This window comes from Pezoporus wallicus, unplaced genomic scaffold (genome assembly GCF_028554395.1).
Source record: "Pezoporus wallicus isolate ANWC-B61680 ecotype Strahan unplaced genomic scaffold, APGP_CSIRO_Pwel_v1 scaffold_11491, whole genome shotgun sequence".
NCBI lineage: Eukaryota > Metazoa > Chordata > Aves > Psittaciformes > Psittacidae > Pezoporus > Pezoporus wallicus.
The window spans coordinates 2,719,812-2,738,572 of record NW_026642649.1 but is presented as its reverse complement, the minus strand read 5'-3'; the positions used below and the strand labels follow the sequence as shown (position 1 = coordinate 2,738,572).

The following is an 18,761-nucleotide window of genomic DNA, read 5'->3' as shown; positions in this document are numbered from 1 at the left end:
AACTTTTCTCCTACCCCCAGGAGCCTCCTCTGTTTTGAAAGCCCCAATAAACCACAGCATTTAATTCTACCTTTGAAATATGTGTCTGACCATCTTTTAAGAAGTATTTTTGGTTACTTTCATCATACAAATATTACTAATTTTTAAACATAATTTATTTATCCTGTAAGAAACTGAAGAAATGCCATCTTTGTGCTGCCAGCATTCAGAAAAATCAGAAGGGGCTATACCATCATGCATGCAGTTAATTATAAACTACATCTCTGATACACTATTTATTTGGTAATAGAACTAAAAGGCATTAAAAGCCTTCTTGCCATTTTGGCTTTAGCACACAAGTGTCAGACAGCTACTTCCCCTCCACTGTATTTTTATTCAGTGTTCAAGGCCAGGTTGGACAGAGCCTTGGGCAACATGCTCTAGTGTGAGGTGTCCCTGCCCATGGAAGGGGGTTGGAACTGGGTGATCTTGAGGTCCTTTCCAACCCAAACCATTCTATGACTCTATTCAATGGTGTTCTATCCACTTTCCTTCCCTCACCCCCAGTGCTGCCCATTCAAAAACCTTTTACTTGCAATACAGTGACTGAAATGCAAAGGCACTAAAACTACTTCTATCAGCTATCTAACCTCTCAAAACAAAGATCAATCTTCTAGAGAGGCTCCCCCACACTCCAAACTTCCCTCTACCGAAGAGTTTCATGTTCTTGATCACAAATATTCAGTTGAAAGACACGATCAACAGAATTAAGAAAGTTCTAATGTTATTTTAACATTAAGAAAAAGAGTTTTGATATGCCAGATTATGATAACCCAACCAGTTTTCAACATAGGCCGGACTTCACCATCACTTCTAGTCATGGAAGACAACCATATTTCAGAATGGAACAATATCCACCCATAGAAAATACTTTAGTTAGTCTACCAGGCACACTCAATCCAGTTCTTCATTCAAGTCAAACTATTAGAAAAGCAACTCTCTCCAGAATGGGGTAAGAGGAAAAGGAGCTTTTAGGTTTCACATAACAACCTACAGAAGAGGAAATCCAGCTGCCACCTAGAAAAATCCATCCAATATCTTCAAAGAATACTGATGACACAAAGGGAGTGGGGAGAATCAACAGGTTTTCTTCTTATATGCATTATGTGTATTAACGAATAATACATTTCACCGATTTTTGACACCAAGAGTGAAAACAGAATGGGGGGAGGAGGAATTAAGCTCACAGTCACTATCACCAATGCAAAGGGGCTTTCAAGGTTTCCAGGGTATAAACTGAAGACCAACATGGAAAAAGTGAAACAACTCCCAGGATTAAGTAATTTCCAAACTAGACAGGAAGATGAAAGCATAGGAGAGCTTACAACTTCATACCAGATCTTACACGCAGTAGAACTCAAAACTTCAGCGCCCCTTGTTAATTAAATAGTGCCCAAGAGAGCGAAGTTAAGTAATTTTTAAGAACACAAAATAAGCACAAAAATATTTCAGTACAAAACACAACACTTCCCAATTTCACCCTGGAAGATAAAACTCAGTAAAACCATACAATCTAAGCAAATACCAAGCTCAGAAGCCCGTCTAAATAGAGTATGTCTATTCCAAACCCACAGAGCACTAGAACACACAAGGATATTCTGCGTATCTGCCAGGACAGAGCAAAACTGACTATTATCTCGACAAGCAGCAGCACAAATGAAGAAAAGCAATGGTCCTACAAGTCTTAAACCACAAAGCGCAGAGCAAAACTCCTACCACGAGATTAACACAGGACAGCAACCCTGCAGCCCCCTGGAACAGTAAAACATACACACGCACCAGTAGGAACTGTCACCAAATTGCATGCACAAATCCTCAGTGACTCTGATGAGACCTTTACCTTCATTTTCCATCGAAAGCCGACTTGAGTCGATAGTTACAAAAGTCTTTAGCAACAGCAGCACTGGAGCGGGAGCTGAAAGGTGAAGACAGAGATGCCCCAAGATCCCAGGCAATCACACTGCTCCCTTCGCCCCCACCTGCAGCAACATCTGCAAGGGAAACATCTGCGCTAGGAGAGGAAAAACAAAAAGACCAGAAACTAAAAATAACAGCCCCGCAGCAGCCGAACCCCGTGAGTCTGCACCGCCTTTCCACACACGCCAGCGCGGAGCAGCCACACGCATCCATGGAGCCCGCAGAGCTGTCAGCAGCCACCAAGGATTAGGATTAGTTGCCCGGCATCTACAGCAACACAGAGCACTGCCGCCGCCTCCCCCCAACAGCCTCGTCCCGCCCGGGGAGGGGCTCCGCACGGAACGAACGCCCCGCACCTAAAAATAAACGCTCACCCCAAGTAACACCGCTGCCCCCCGCGCCCTGCCCGCGCCGCCTCCCCTCAGCGCCCGGCCGAAGCGGAGCAGCGAGGAAAGCGGCGGCTCGGCGACCCCCGCCCCGCGGCTCCCTCAGCAGCCGCCCCGGCCCCGCCCGCTCACCCTATGGCGCAGGCCGCCGCGGGAAGCAGGGCGCTGGCGGAGGTGTGAAGGGGGGGGGAGAGGCGCAAGCAGCAGCTCTGTAGCCGCTGCCTCGGCCCTGCCGCCTCGCCGCTCACCTCCGTGGCTCGGGACCACGACGACGGCGGCGACAGAGCCGGCGGCACGGCCGCATCCCGCTCCGCTCACTTCCGCGGGCGGCGGGAGAGGCAGCGGACGGGGCGGGGCACGGCAGCGGAAGGAAGGGCGGGCGGGCGGGCAGACGGCGCCGCCACCGTCACCCCTCCACCGCCACCGTCACCCCTCCACAGCCACCATCACCTGCGCCCCAATGCTCCCTTCTCCCCACAGCGGAGGGCGGGAGGCAGCTCCCTGTGCCCTGTCCTTTATCCCGAGCTCGGGACCCCAGCGTTTAAACGCCCCAGGCACCGCGGAGGTCTCCTCCCCTCCCTCTCGGTTACCCCGGCCGTTAAGCGGTGTGAGCAGTTACCTTGGCGGGCTTTACGTGAGGGCTCACCCCAAGCGGACCCGCCCGGGCCGTGCCCTCGGCCCTGCCGGCCTCTGCGCTGGGACTGGAGGCAAGAGTGGGCCCATGGCGCCGGCCGTGGGGGAGCAGTGCCCTAAGACCTGCTGCTGCAGGGCCGCCGTGCTGCCTGTCTGCGGAGCTGTGCATGGATGGAATGGAACGAGCGTGGAACGTGCAGAGTAGTTGCTGGGTTTACAATACAGCCACACTCGTTTCACCATCAAGTTTTATTCTTTCAAATGTCAGCCAAAAACAGAACCCCGACTCAATACAAACTCTTAAACACCGAAAGTGGCTACTTTTGAAACCCCTTTTTAGCTACCAATCCAACCGCTCATCTCACTAGTTAGGTATTGGGGTGGAAAAAAATGCTTTACCAATTCCATTGTGTTTAGCTAGCCACCAGAGGAATGTTATTTGAAACTACAGGTGCAGTGCTGAGCTCTGATGCTGGGGAAGTCTTTAAATAGAAGTGATTTCCACTGAGATAATAAATGTTACATTTAAGGTATGATACAGGAGCAAGGATAAAATGCCTTTTGACTTCCAAGGTCAAAATGTAATGGTGACATGCTAATTGTAGGCTTTACACCCTATCTCTAAAGAAGCATGACAACATGGTCCGAGAAGTACAATTACACTGACATTGCCTTGGCTTTGCTTTCCTTAAGCAGCAGCAGAAACCAGTTCATAAGAAGCATTTGACGGAACTAAATTTGAAGCATTTTAATGGAATCTCCCAACCCATAATAGCATGGCTCTTGAATCCCTCTGCTAAACAAGGTAAAGTTAAAGAGCATACTTGCTTCTTTTGAAGCTCTTGAAGATAAATCTGCTTGAGTGCTAGAATAATATAGATTTGTCAGTATGTTTTGAGACATAAAGCAGAGTTCCAAGTGCTGCTTTAAAGCAGATATTTGCATTCAGGAAAATAAGATGACAACAAGCAGGTTAATTGTTTTGAGGATGCTTTATGCACGGTTTCTGACCTGTCCTATATAGTTGCCTTGTTACTTGAATATCTCCATGGTTACTCTTTGAAATACCCCACTCCAAGCAGGTAGCACTGTCACTGGAGCAATGACTTTTCCCCAAGACACTGCTTACGTTAACTTGTTTGTAAGGGAAGCAAAGAACCGTGTTGAGCTATTGTGAGGCTAGTTATGATGCCTCAACTTCAACACAAAACTGATGCAGAAAACAGTTATTCTGTTAAAAACAGGTAGCTCTTGCTTTCAATATCAGATGTTACTATTAAAGATGAAAAAGTTACGTCAATATTTTCATGAAGACAAAACCACAAAGGCTGTAGGCCCTAACACTGTTTACATCCATAGAATATCTGAACTACTTTACTTGTGAAGAGTTTTGGGGAGAAAATTGGGTGTTCTTGAACACTGTTAACTTATTCGCAACTAGACCCATTAAGGTCTCAATATCTGTGATGAAGTCTGCCTGCTAAGAGACATCCTGTGTTCATGTGTCTTAAAAGAGGAGAAAAAAGTCAAAAGCAAGCCCTACTGTATAGTGACAGCTGAAAAATCTTCATCTCTGGAGCTTGATCTCTTTACACCAATCATACACAGCTGGAATGCTGCCAGGCAGCTGGGAAGTGCCTCTTCTGCATTATACCAGGACTGTATCCATCCCTGAAGATCATATTGCTGCTTCTGCCATACTCTACACCTACAAACAGTAGCTGTTTAATAAACAATGCTCAAAGTATTTTATCTCCATCTGCTGTTAAATATTGCTGCTTAAAAAATCCCGACCTTAATGTGAGCTTGATACACAAGAGTGTATGAGGACAGCATTAGTATCTTCAGGAAGCCTCGTTAAAGAGTGTGGCAAAGGCATTATTTGGCAAACCAAAGGAACATTATTAGAATATGACTGTGGAGATGAAGTCTGAAATTAAAGAAAAGGGCTTTGCTTACAGGAACCAGTTGTAGCCAGCTGTACTCACAAATTAGAATCATAGAACAGTTTGGGTTGGAAAGCACCTGAAGATCATCCAGTTCCAACCCCCTGCCATGGGCAGGGACACCTCACACTAAACCATGCCACCCAAGGCTCTGTCCAGCCTGGCCTTGAACACCGCCAGGGATGGAGCATTCACAGCTTCCCTGGTTGTGGGGAATAGTCCTGTTAGAACAGGATTTGGTTTACCTTTTTTAATCTTGTAAAAAAACCTTGCAGTTAAATGCTCCTCTGAATAAATAGCCAATGAGCAAACCTGTCTAGCCACAAGAGAATAACTGCAGTAAAAATACATACGTGAATTAGAAGAACATACACAAATTCAAATGTGCAAGGGGAAACCATCTCTGGACTTCACATAAACAGTAGTTGAAAGGATATGCAATAGTGATGGGTATTTGGGGAAAAAAGACTGGATGTTGTTAGATCACCAGTTTTCTCTTTTCTAGTTCAGAGACCTGGAAAAAAAAAACCTAAAAAAGCAAGTCAACCTGCTGATACTAGGTTTGTATTTAGGAGGACAAAGTTTCATGAGTGCTTAATGTCAGCTTAAGCAGCCCCCAGCCCCAGGTGTTCTCCTTCTCTTGGTGTGTTGTCAGGTTTAAATGCCACACAACACGATCCTAATCTTCTGCATCAAGAAGAGTTCCTGTCATCCTGTCAACCCCAGCACCCCCATCCTTTACCCCACAGACTTCTCCTCTTTGCCTCCTGTTGATGCCCAAGTCAGACCTTGCCTTCTACGAGTGGCTGTCAGCAGCAGGGAGGCACCAGGTTATCTCAGAATCACTGCTTCAGACTGACAAAGCACTGAAATCGATGTGGAACTGATAGACATCTTGAATAACCCAGCAAATCAGTAAATAGAGACTGCTCTGAACCAGGAGTGGTTATTCTGCCACAGCCAACATGGTAGAAGGGGTGTGAGGAGCACAGAAAGGTACTGCAGCTCTCAGTACTTTCTGTGCTCCTCTAGGCATTTAGGGCTGGAAACCAGTGATCTGATCAAAGGGTTTGGTTGGTTGGTTGGTTGGTTTTAACAGTCAGCTGTACAAAAAGCATAGTTAGCTCCTGTGTGAATCTAAAGGCAACCCAAAAGTTGCTTTTAGTTGCCTTTCTACTTCAGAAGAGTTAAGGGCCTCTGGAAGGCTTGGAAAAATTAGAAGATAATAAATACGTGACATTGCAGGTAGTACCATTGATCAATTGGAAGAGAAGAACGGAGAATTTGGTCTAATGGCATTGAACAGATAGCCCCTAACCTGCAGCATGGTTATATGCAAGCTTAACTTCAAGTTTAGAATCATAGAATCATAGAATAGTTAGGGTTGGAAAGGACCTTAAGATATCTAGTTCCAACCCTGCCATGGGCAGTTTCATTTAGTCTTCATGATCACAATAAATTCAACTTCATCTCAACTACTCCCATGTGCTACAGCGCTACCAGAAGTAGTAAAATGTATTTTAAACATAACAAAGATACCTATAACTGCATGGCTCGCAGATGGGAGATCTGGAAGTCTGATCAAGTCACTTTTCAGACTGTAACAGCACTTGAAATACTTGTTGCTCTGAAGTGAGCTTCCAGATCCTTTTAAAGATGCATTTGTTTAAATTCTATCGGTGTTGAGCAATGCTAATGAAATCTTCTACAGCTTTTGTTAACCTCGTGAAAAGTTTATTTGTACATTATAGTAACCATCAGTAGTGGTTTAGCATGGACAAAACTTTCTTTGGGGCAGAAAAGGTTAATACGCGATCCTTCTGTCAAAACAGGCTTCTCAACTATTTGCTTACTTTAGGTATAATTCAAGCTGTCCTCAATACACTGAGAACAAATTAGCTTTTCTGGAAGAGAAGAAGACCTTCTGGTAAGATGGATTTTCATTTGATTTCATCTCATTATTTGTTGTCTTTCATCTTGTTGTCAGAAACTCACCAGTGCTTTCACAGTCCTCTCCGGAGTACTTGTATGACTGGAGTCAGGACAGGGGAAGGATGATACTGAGCTCCTCACTTACACAGTTTAAAAGGCACGTGTCATTGGTAAAGCCTGCATTGCGTGTTTCCTCCCCACATCCTTTCCATCCGTGCTGTTCGACCGATAGCTGATAGAAGCAATCATCTCATCTCCAGATAGAATTTTCCAGAGGAAAATCCGTGGTAATACCACCTAAAGTGTGAATGTTTTTATATGTGTGTGTATATGCATACGTACACACACACACAAAAGCCATTCACTAAATTTAAAAGAAGAAAAATGATACATTTTCCCAAGTGCTCGTTTAATTTTAGAGCTCTGAGCATGTTAAGATGTAAGAAACACCGCTACCTTTTCAAATTACTTCAGTTCAGCCCTGTCTTGACACTGTGCAATTATGCTAATTAAGGTTTATGGCAGCCTTAAATTACATTTCACCAGTTTTTAGCACACCGTTAAATTTCACCCTCTCATCCCATCCCTAAACAGCATCCTTACTGACATTCAGGGAGCGTGGTGCAGCACCACAGCAGTTTAAATTGATACGGACCCAAGCTTTCGTGATTCTCCCTTCACCGACGCGCTGTTTCGTGCTTCCCACGTGCTGGCCCTGCCACCGTCATCTCTTGGTAACCCAGCTCAGCGGGGTTGACCCAGCTACGAAGAAAGCTGAACTCACAGAGGTGGTGCAGGGAGGCAGTGTGGGGCAGTGGTGGGGCTATGGGAGTTCCAACCTCAGATGAGTTTGAGCTGTTGTGAACGTACACGCTCAGAGCATTCCAGAGTATCTGGTTTAACCTATCCTTCAGGGAAAGACTTAAGGAGTTCATTTTCTGACCACAGCACTCAAGTGTTGTGTCAAACCTGTATTTCACCTTGGATAATTTTCGATACCTTCCATTTGTCCCGTATGTTCCACACTCACCCCCCACTCTCTTCCTTCGGCAGCACCACTTTGAAACGGTTAAAAACATTACTGGCATATTTTCCATAGAGCTTTCACCTCCCTTCATTCGGGGCACACGGAGCTCTTCTGCTGTTTCTGTTTTACCCTCAGTGATTGTTTTCAAAGCTGACTACTGCAGTAAAGCTGACTATTACTAATGGGGAAGCTCTCAGAAGTGCCTCTATCCTGTCTACTGAGGTTTCACATTTCCAGAGACAATCCTACTCCTTTTGTGCAGCAAAAGAGCTGGTTTCCTGTTGCCTGTAAAAGCCAGCCAAGAGACACATCCAAAGAGACTGTGCTCTATAACTGGAATGTGCTGTGAAACAGGTTACTATAGGAAGTCTTAGCTGAGGCAGGCAACATGCCTTGTCACATGTCTGCTACAGGACAAAGGCACCACTCCTCTGCGCTGTCAGCTGCAGCTACAGTCATGCTATGGCCCAAGTATAGGTGGAAAACTGTTCCCTAGTAAAAGTTTATGTCTCTTGGAAGGATTACTGCAATTCATTAAATGGGAAAGAAGAATACCCCGTTTCCTTTTAAAGTATTTCAGTTAAGTTATCGCAAGATGTAAGTGCTGAAACAGCTTTACTGTGATGGACAATAAACACGTTTCAGCAATGAAACTATCAGCAGTTAAAAAAGCAGCGGTAGTGAAGTACTTTGAATTTATTCAAGGCTAATGTCCCAAGAATTTCAGGAATGCTGCATATATTAGAGACAAGTGATACTGCCAAGTCTCTTGGCACTTGGAAATCCTTTTTCGAGACTATTGGTGGGGGTAAAACAGGGTGAAGGTAAAACTCAGTTTTACCTGGCAGTTAGTAAACAGATGTTTACATAGCTACAAGATGTTAGCTCCTGGCAAGACTAAGATAACTTGGTTGATACAACACTGAAGTGTAATTTGATTCAGGCTCAAAGCCAAAGAAATTATCAAGTGAAAGCATGCAGCAGCTTTTCAGGTTGGGAGAAAGCCATTCCAAACTTTTGTTCACATTCCACTTGCCTTTTTCTTTTCAGAGTTACTGCTGCGTGTATGTAAATGGAAGGAAAGTATTTTGAGGGTTTTGTTCCTCCCTTATGTCTTAAAAAGTGGTCTGAGGTCACATTTTTAAAGCTGGTAGAGGTTACTGATAAAAGCAATTACTGTAGCATGCTTCTATTGCAACTATGTGCTATAGCATAAAAGACCCCTAACCTTAAGGTAACCCCAAGCGGTATATTGAAAGGCTAAATCTGTATTAAGGAGCATTCTTAACTGACCTCAACGATAAGGTTGCAAGGAGAGGAATCCGAACTGTACAAACAGCTTACGAAACACTTAGAAACACAGTGAGTACACTTAGTAAAAATAGCCAGATTTAACAAGGGCATTTTGACCTGTTTCCTTACCCGGCTGCACCAGCCTGGGCTAGGACAGCAAGTGCTCAGAAGTGTTTCAGTACCATTGCTGATGAGTATCAAACTTTAGCAGAAGGGAATTAAAAACCAAGCATCCATGGCAGCACAGAAAGGTTCCTGTCTGTCTTGGAAACAGGTGCTAGAATATTTTTCCACCAACATCACCATCTTTAGTTTAACTCTTAGATTAAATAATAGATCACATACTCAGTCTGTGCATCACCAAGGGTTGGATGCAGCCCCAACTGCAATTGGCAAGAGTGGGTATGGGAAGGACAACCCCAGGTGAATTGGGAGGGTATATTCCACCAGCCTGTCACAATGTGAAGGGTTAAAAGGGCCCTTCTTTATCCCTTTCAGTAAATCAGTGACTAATGTCAGCTGCATTCTGTGCGTCTCCAACAAGCCAAGAAGCACCAGAGGGGGGTTTAATTTAAGAAGAGTTGAAACTTGTGCTGTATGCCCTCCTCCCCACCATCTGGCTGGTGGGGACATTCTGTGCACACTGAGCATGCCCACTGCCTGTTCCAAAGGAGAAAAGAAGTTTCTAATTCAGTAAAAATATTAGGCAGTTCCCATTCCATCTTTAAGGGCCTCCAATGTAATCCAGCTCTGTTGAGGAGATCTGAGGCTACAGCCCTATTTATAGACTACTGGTAGTGATAGACTGTTTGAAGTTCAGTTTAAAATAAAATATAACCCTGAAGAGTCCACATAGTATTTTAAAACTGCCCTCAATCTGTTTATATCTAGTTAGAGGCATGATTTCTATCAGGTATCTTACATATGTCATATAATAAATTTAAGGTCAGAAGTTTCTAATATCTTGTGATAAGATGTATTAATATATAATTGTCATGAGTTTATATTGCATCAGATATGTCTTAACACTTCATATTTCTATTATTCCTATCATATCTATGATTTACTTAATCATAAATTTATATGTTTAAATCCATCATTGGTTTACCTATCATTAGTTTATATCTAATCATCTATCTATCCAGCCATATCTCTATGGCTTACTTAATACGCTGAACTAAAAGGATATCAAGCTGTAAAAGCTTGATGCACCACTCATTGACATGTGGAAAATCATCCATCCAGGGGTAAAAATAAAGCTATCACTGGAAGCCTCTGACATTGGAAAAATAAGGTCCCTTTTTAGATTTGCCAAAACCTTTAAAATAACCTTTTCTTGTGCAGTTTGTGTCAAAATGAAACCCACCATGTTCCCACCAAGTCCTAGGCCTGCATATAATAGCTTCTGATCCCAACAGGAACTTTTTAGTAAGTATTTTCTAAGGAATTTCAGGTTTACTGCAGGTACAGAAGCTTCCCAGTCATTTCTCTTTAAAGCAGAGCTCTTTTTGTTACATTTACATGTAGTCATTTGTGACAGAAATTCCATTCACCCTTTTTAAACAGCTGTGGCATGATATCCTATCCTTCCAGTAAAATTAGCCCTGCTCAAACACGGTGCCCCTTGAAGCACTTTAACTCAAAAAGCAACTACATGGAATTTGTTCAGGTCTTTTGAAAGCTTCTAACAGCAATGCCAGCACTTCCAAGTCCGATACGTAGGATGGTTGCAAATACATGCGGGGTTTTTTATGTTAGTCCTCACTGAAAATACCACACATTACTAGGAAAGGCCCCCACTATTATCAAGATTCCTATTGCTAATTCAGGTTCCTCCCTTTGTCTTAAGGACTGAGTTCAGGCTATAGTAGCCTATTAGAAACTGTATGGCATTTGTTTTGCATCCACAGGAAGAGGCACAGCATGAACACCAGAGAAAGGCTACAACCAAAAGCCCCATTCCTAGACTATTGCTGTGTTAGCATTATTTGCAGTTCCTGGGGTTTCATATCGTATTCTTTGATACTACAACACTGGTTCATGGAGCTGCTCAGCTCTATCAAAGATGCTTGCATATGCCAAAGAAAAAGTTTCTAATCCTTTTAGTTGCATAGGAAATCTTGAAAGCATGACCCTCAGAACTTGACTAGAAAGGCCAAGGGGAATTTCTCTGAAAGGAAATAAGAATTTGAGAGGCTATATAATTTTTGTAATTGTTAGGATTGACAGCCCTAGGATTTCTAGCATTCACAAGTATTTTCAGCTGGCTTTTTAGAATGCCTCTTAGGCATTTTCTGCTCCAATTAATTTTATAAAATGATTAAATATTAGGGCTGCTATATTTCTGTCTAATTTCCTGGGGAGAATTGTGAATATGTACATATGCTACTGAATGCACATGAGCCTAGTACCTCTTAATTGTAGCACGTGTTCGGTACATGGTGTGATAAATCAGTTTGACAGGGCATAGCTGAAGAAATTCTGTTAAGAAAACAGGAATCACAAACATCTGGTTTGTTTGACTGTCTCAGAACTTAAAATGCTGCCTAAATTTCGGTGAGTTTCTTGTCTTTCCGTGGTACTAGAAATGCTAACACGAAGGTCCTGTAAATTAAATCTAATCCATCTGTATCTGGCAGACTTATTCAACTTAAAAAGGGGAAAAACAGTGGGATGGGGCAGAGAATTATTTAAATCAAAAGTTATTCACTTTATTTGTACACAAGTAAAGCTACAGTAAAGGAATATCTCTTTGTTTTGAGATCCTCTCTCTTGGCCTTCAACCCTTGACATACTTGTGGTTATTTACACTGCTCTACCACATACTCAAATAATGCTTTCAAAGTTGAGCTTAGTCTTTCTTTAAGCTTTCTACTGCACAGCCTATTCTGTTAGGGTTTTTCATCCTACTGCATCTCAGAGGCGGCAGCCAGCCCACTCCATTCCCCAGCCTGTCCCAGCCACAGTTGTCATCAGCAGCCATCCAGTCACGATCCTGGCCTAAGCGAAGAACCTGGCCATACCTGATCGAGGTGACAGCAGTGTTGCTAAGTGTGCCTAAATGAAAAATAGTATTTCAGGGAATGTAATACAATCCTATTTAATGTCAATGATGTAAGGATTCTTCAGCAGCCCATCTCAAACTCCAACTCCAAAACATAAATAAGCATTGACCATTTAGTTTAAGAAGTTTTCAACTCTTTAAAACAAGGATTTGAATAGTTAAGAGCTGCCACAGGCCATAAGCAGCTAGATTAAGTTCCTCAAGATCCTAAGGGACCCCAGCTCCTCTTTGCTTTTGTCAAAAAGGCAGAAGTTCAACACTTAAGATCTTTACGTAGCATAGTGCTTCCTTCAAGTGGCTTGTATTAATTGCTGTTTTCTTATGACAGTACCAAAACCTGCTCATCTTAAAATGTGTGTATATTTTAATACCTGTGTGTGTGACAGACATATCTGTATGTCTGTCTATAGATAGACACAGCATATACTCGAAAAAGTGACTAGTCCTGTCTGACACAAAGCAGTGGAGACCCAGCTTACATTTTAACCAGAAGATGGTAATTCAGAGATGTTTATCTGAAGAGGAAAGACATCCAAGCTTCAATACCAATGATCATAATTTAAGAAGAAAATCTACTTGGGGAGGGGAGGGGGAAGGAGGAAGAATGGGAAAAAGAAGGGGAGGGAAGAAGGACCTGCATGTTCCTGGAAAACTTCATAGAATCCTGACAGCAATTTCTGTGTGACTACAGGAGGAAGTCTAGCATAAAGCCAAACCAGAGCAAATATAGATTTCTTCTGTTGCAGTCTCTCAAATATTGATCCAAATGAGCTTAGAAGAAGCAAATGTGACAAAGAGAACACTTGAGCTACTCATCCCTATTAGAAGATAGGGAGTTTTCCAAATGGATTGGTGAACTGTCAGGACACAGGAATCATTTTGACACGATGGTGTTAAGTAGAAGATATTAAACAACATAATACTCATCAACCACAAAGAATCACAAAGTATTTCCGATTCTGGACATACAACCCCTGGGATACAGAGCAAACAGTCAGTGCTTCAGAACAACGAAGAACAGAAATTAGGGGAAACGTTTCATTAGAGAAATGAGCCCAGCTTCTGTTTAACCACCAAAATCACAGCACCTTACACAGCACCTTAAGTCATTCAAAGCAAGCAGGACTTTTAACATGTCATCTCAGATATAACATATGCATAATTTTTACATACCGAAAAGTATACCACTGTTATTAAACCAACATAACATGTCTAAAGCCATTATAATGAAGTCTTCATTAATAGCTATATAGATTTCCTTGTTGTTGTAGTAGAGAAGTACTGTGTCATTCGTAGGCACTAGAACAGGGTGCCCAGAGAAGCTGTGGCTGCCCCATCCCTGGCAGTGTTCAAGGCCAGGTTGGACACAGGGGCTTGGAGCAACCTGCTCTAGTGGAAGGTGTCCCTGCCCATGGCAGGGGGTTGGAAGCTCCCTTCCAACTCAAACCATTCTACTGTTCTGTGGAAATGCCTGCATATACTGGAAACTTGAGGCAGCTACATCAGATACATGTGTTTTGTTTTGGGGGGTTTGGGGGAGGTGTGGTGAGGGGGCTGTAATAGCTGAGAGGTGCCAACACTGATTGGAGCTTTTCCAGTGTATGAAGTAATCAAGATTGTTCTCCCTGCATGATCTGCTTGATGAAATGCTGCTCTTAAAGGCAGTTTTAATGGGTTGCCTTCATTATTTTCATTAAATGTGTGGGTGTTTTGCATCTCTGAGACTTTTATCCACAAGGTCTACAGTTACTGCAGCTCATTTCCTTCAGCAAAGAGGCTAAAAAGGGTTCTGCCCAAGCAGTTGTGTTAATTGCTGATGTACATGCATACAAAATACAAGCATGATGTACAGATTCAGTGATGCCTCGGTTCTGGACTCCCAGAATTCATTTGGTGGTTTCTGTAATGGCTCAAACCCCACCTGTTAATACTCATGTAGAGAAGCTCATTGATGGTATCACTCTTAGGCAATAGAACTCTTAGCTGGAGAAATTACTTTAGCATTCATCTTGTGGCTGGTGTGTAGCTCAGAAATAACTCTGGAGAAGTTGGGCTGGAGAGGCTGCAAGAAATGCCTATTTACTGCTAGGATTCAGCAGGAAAGCTGCTGGTTTCTCAGCACAGTACTATGGCTCCTCCATTTTCTTTCTCATTAATCACATGCCTTTTGGAAGGCAATCGTAAAGGAAAAAAAGCATCCTGTGGTTTTATCCGGGTCACACTGGAATTTTCAACAGGATGTCTAAGTTTTATGGCCATGTTTTGGAAAGAGGCAGCATTACAGTACTCTTGAAAAGTCATTTCCTCAAGTGCTAATTCAGGGACGCTCAACTAAGGTAGAATTTTGGTGGGTTTTCACTTTCCCAAATGAACTGAAAAATGACTTCAAGGAAAGGACATAACCCTCCCAGCACAGACACCATTAAACAAGCCACATAAATGCTTTCTATTGCATTTTATCTAACCAGAGAGGCCTCTTAAACGCCTTGAAATAACACGCCTTTTATGTCTGACAATAGCTGGCGTGTTTATAGCTATACCATGGCTTTATCCATAGGAGCAAACAAAGCTTTCTGATTTATATACTCAGAAGTGGGGCTGACTGGGATAAGTTGGCTTGTTTATGCCATTAAAACCACAAAGCCATTGCATAGTCACCAAGGAAAACTTATTTTGAGGGCTACTCAGAGCTGTTCCAGGATTGCTTGCAGTCACTTCCAAGGCTACAATTCACAGGGCTTTAGATCTGCCAGCCCCCAAAAGAAGCAGTGACCATATCAACACATAGACCGTATTTTCACCTTTTCTCTGGTATATTCCTGTCTATATTTTCTAAGTTCATTCATTACCATTTTTATTTGGAGCTTTTCTTTTTAAGTTACAAGAAAAAAAAGGTTACTTCCCCTGTCAATGGCAGCTCCACATCCTAGGACATCGTGTCATTCATTTCCTTACTCAGGCTGAATGAATGTTAAACACCTCATACCTTTTAAGACCTTAATAATATGGAAAAATTCAATGTACAGAATTCAACAAGAATTACTCTTAAAAATACATATTCCCATAAGAAATAGCTATACAAGTCTAGATAAAAGCCTTATTTAACCAGAATTACCTCCTAAACTCAACTAGACTGGTAAAATGTCACTTCTTTCTCAAAGAAACTCTTAACAAGTAGCCATAAATGACTTTTTTATAAGGCTTGCTAAACTTGCAGATTTTTGTGCCTTATAACATTCAATATGAGTTTAAAATAGGAGAGGAAATCTCAAAAATCATAAATAATTCCATTATTGGATCATACCGATACTCCACAAAGTCCATGCTTCCGGGCCTGGTGTGTTCAGTAAGAAATTATTCCAGAAGGTAAGAAATGTTTTCAAGAAAGGAAACATTTCATACACTGCTAGGATAGAAATCGTCTTCCTAAACCATACTGTGTACCTGAAGCAAGCAAGTTTATCCTTCTTAGTGTAAGTCTGGATGTTCTTCTCTATACCCGTCCTTCTTATCTGCTTATCTCTTGGGTTTCATAATATTCCATGCTAATTTTCAGAAGCTATTGTTTCTGAGCAACACACATTTATAGCACAGCTTTAGGTTTTACTGGAATATTTGATGTCTAACGCTCTTCAGTTTCTAAGCAAGTAAGTAAACAAAATCTTTAGATGTCTGCTTCCCAGAGTAAAATACAACTCATTGAATGAAACAAGGATGCAAAGCTAACCTCAGATTGAAACCATTACACTTATTTTAACGTTGTATTTCATGTTTGAGCAGTGAACAAGTCTCCTGGGATGTTTATCTTTTCTGGAACGCCACAGTGAACAGCAGGTCTTCAGCAAGCCTGATTACATTCAGGGCGTAATATCAGGCAACGTAATAGGGATTGAATAGTAGCATCACATTCGGTTCATTTTGTATTGATAAAGCTTTGTGTCTTGGGACTAACATGCTAATAACCACATAAATGCTTGTTTTGTTTAAATGGATGTCTTCCAGCAGTTTGGAGCAGCAGTGCCAGGAGTGCATTGCACTGAAGATACTCACATCCTCACACAAACAGAACGATTAAATTTAGCATCAACTTATAGTTTGCTCCTTGAACCATTCAATTCCATCAATGAATGTTCAAGTTATAACTGGTCTATGCATCCTCTGACGTTCACCTGGCCTTGAACAACTCATAAGGTATTAGCCAACTCGGCCTGCATGCATCCTTGTGATTTTTGCCTCTGTGACTGGAGAAGCAGCACTACTCACATCAGAGGGAAAACTATGAGAACAGAGCATGACAACAGCACATCCAGCATGAATCCCTCACTTCTCCTGAGCTTTAATATCTGTTGAGATCATTAAATGCTGACTATTGAGAAAACAACAAGAAACCCTCAAAGAAAAAGCATGCATCCTCTGATGATGCTTATTAAAAGGCATTGCGAGCCAGTACTAGGCAAACAATCCCCAACGTTTACCCTGCTAGGCAAAAGAATGTGATCCTCAGAAATAAAAAGCTTATTCTCAGGGTAACCTGCTGAGCTCAACTGCACTTCCCACCCTGTAAGTGTTTGTAGAGTAAAGAAGCAGATGTTAGTGTTTGGTGTCTATCAGCCCTGCCAACAAGGAACAAACCCAAGGAGAACGAATACGATGTTTCTTTAAGCATGGAGCACTTGAGCTGCTGGCCATTGTGAAAACATCAGGAGTAAGAAAGAAAATAGTGAACATGACTGCACCAAAACAGGAAAAGCAGATTTCCCCCACCCCCTGGTATATTTTTTTTCCTCCAAAATATATCATGTCAAAGGAATGTGCCTCTCTGCCGGCTGAGCTCTCATTTCCAGGAGCTTTTCAACAGCATTTAGGGCTCAAAGAACAAAGAAATTCAACTGTTGCAAAAGCAGGCAGAATTTCAGCTCGTTCTAGGCTTCTTCTGAATTCTCATCATATAGCTTAATATTGAGCACATATTGAGGGAAAAAGCACAGTAACTCGGAGATGTCCCATTCCCGATCAGACTCACCTCTCCTCTCTCCCCCCCACCTTTCCCCCTCCATTTATAGCTTTCATTTCCTTGTGAAACAGCAACAGCTTCAGGTAACAATTCGTTTTTCCTAAGGATATTCATGTTGTATTTAAGTCAAGGAATCATAACCTACCAAAACATTTAAGAAGCTAAGTTACAAGCCCTACTGCCAAGAGTTCAACTTTCTGTTTAACACAGATTTGCACGGCAAAGGGCCCAAACACTGACCAGTCCCTATACCTGATCTCAGACTAAATAACGTCTCTTAGACAAGAACAGGGCAGCAGAGTTGAGAAAAGAAATATGGTTTATTTTATAAACATGGTTAGGAATTCATTTCCTCAGCTATACCTCCCGTAATGTAACAAGCAGATTCAAGACTATCCAAAGTAAAAGGAAGTTTAACAGTTTCTTCAGCCAGCTAGGATGGAGGTGAACTGGAATCACCCTGAAATCAGCTCATGACAGCAGTAAAATATGGATTTTTGTGATCCTCAACAGACAGGTAATGGCTACTTAAAGCTTTATTGTCTCAGATGCCAATTGCTTTAAGTGCCCAGTAATTTCCTTAGGATCAAAAATCACCTGTTCTCAGGGCAAATGTTCTCAGTCACAGAGCTCTCACAAGCTCAAACGTAGCCATTGCACCCAGGCACTGACATTCAGAAAACAGCGCAGCTAAACCTTAATCCTCTCCCTTTAAGGCAGAGCCAGGTCACCCACAGGGTTACAGCTGAAGGGTTTTGGTTGTTAGTTTTTCATTTCCTTTACCTTCGCTTGAATCCTCTTGTCTTTCACTGTCGACACCAGTTTCCACACAGCATGGGTAGGCAGCTTTATGAAGAAGGAGAAGACGGGCTTGGGAAGCAGGTTATCCATAATGTAAGCAGTTTCTGCACAGTTAAAGAGGTTTCCCCGTGGGGAGCCCGAGATCTGGATGCATGCTCCCTGCCTCTTCCCAAGGACTGCCAGTCCTCAGCTGTTGCACAATCCTTTTCTGCAGAGCAACTGGTGAAAATCAAAACATCAAATGCAGAGCCTACAACAAATGACCAGTGTTCAAGTGCCACAAGGGCAGTGCAAGCTGGAAGAACTGAGGGGCAGTTCTACCGAATGCAAATCATTTCCCTGACAGCATGATTTATCAGCTCTACTTCTGTTAGGCATATTCTGTTGCAAATATCAGGTAACAGTGACTAGGTCCTGATTTCTCCCACCCCTCCAGCTGCAAAGAACAAATCCTAATGCCTCTTAAAGCTTGTTCAGCTGCAGTAAAGCGGTTTGAAATCTGCTGTTTATAGCATATTCCCCCCTCTTCCTCAAGCCGTAGTTCACTGACTGCACTGATTTCACTTTTGTTTCGCACACAATCCTGTTCCGTGGGTTTCAGCCAGATTAATGCTTTCTTTCATACTCCACTTTCAACTGGAACTGCAAGGCACCAGTTACAGGGCATAACAATGTAAGCTCACATAAAGCTTAGCTTGCAACTGGAGGC

At 42.5% G+C, this 18,761-nt stretch overlaps 1 protein-coding gene across 5 annotated transcripts in view; it reads right to left on the bottom strand.

The window, feature by feature from the left end:
- ATP2C1 (ATPase secretory pathway Ca2+ transporting 1) overlaps nucleotides 1–18,118 on the bottom strand; it is a 64,059-nt gene extending 45,941 nt beyond the window's left edge. For 3 of the 5 annotated variants that reach the window (XM_057431257.1, XM_057431256.1, XM_057431259.1), the window contains exons 1-2: nucleotides 2,475–2,613; nucleotides 1,880–2,030 (exon numbers count right to left, since the gene is read on the bottom strand). Coding sequence is in view for 2 of the 5 variants with exons in the window: in XM_057431256.1 (XP_057287239.1) it covers nucleotides 1,880–1,885 (6 nt within the window). In the remaining 3 variants the exon portion in view is untranslated. Of the gene's footprint in view, nucleotides 1–1,818; nucleotides 1,838–1,879; nucleotides 2,031–2,474; nucleotides 2,614–18,034 lie in introns of those variants that run through there. The other 2 variants (XM_057431255.1, XM_057431258.1) reach the window with 2 other exon arrangements.
- Between the last annotated feature and the right edge of the window lie 643 nt (nucleotides 18,119–18,761).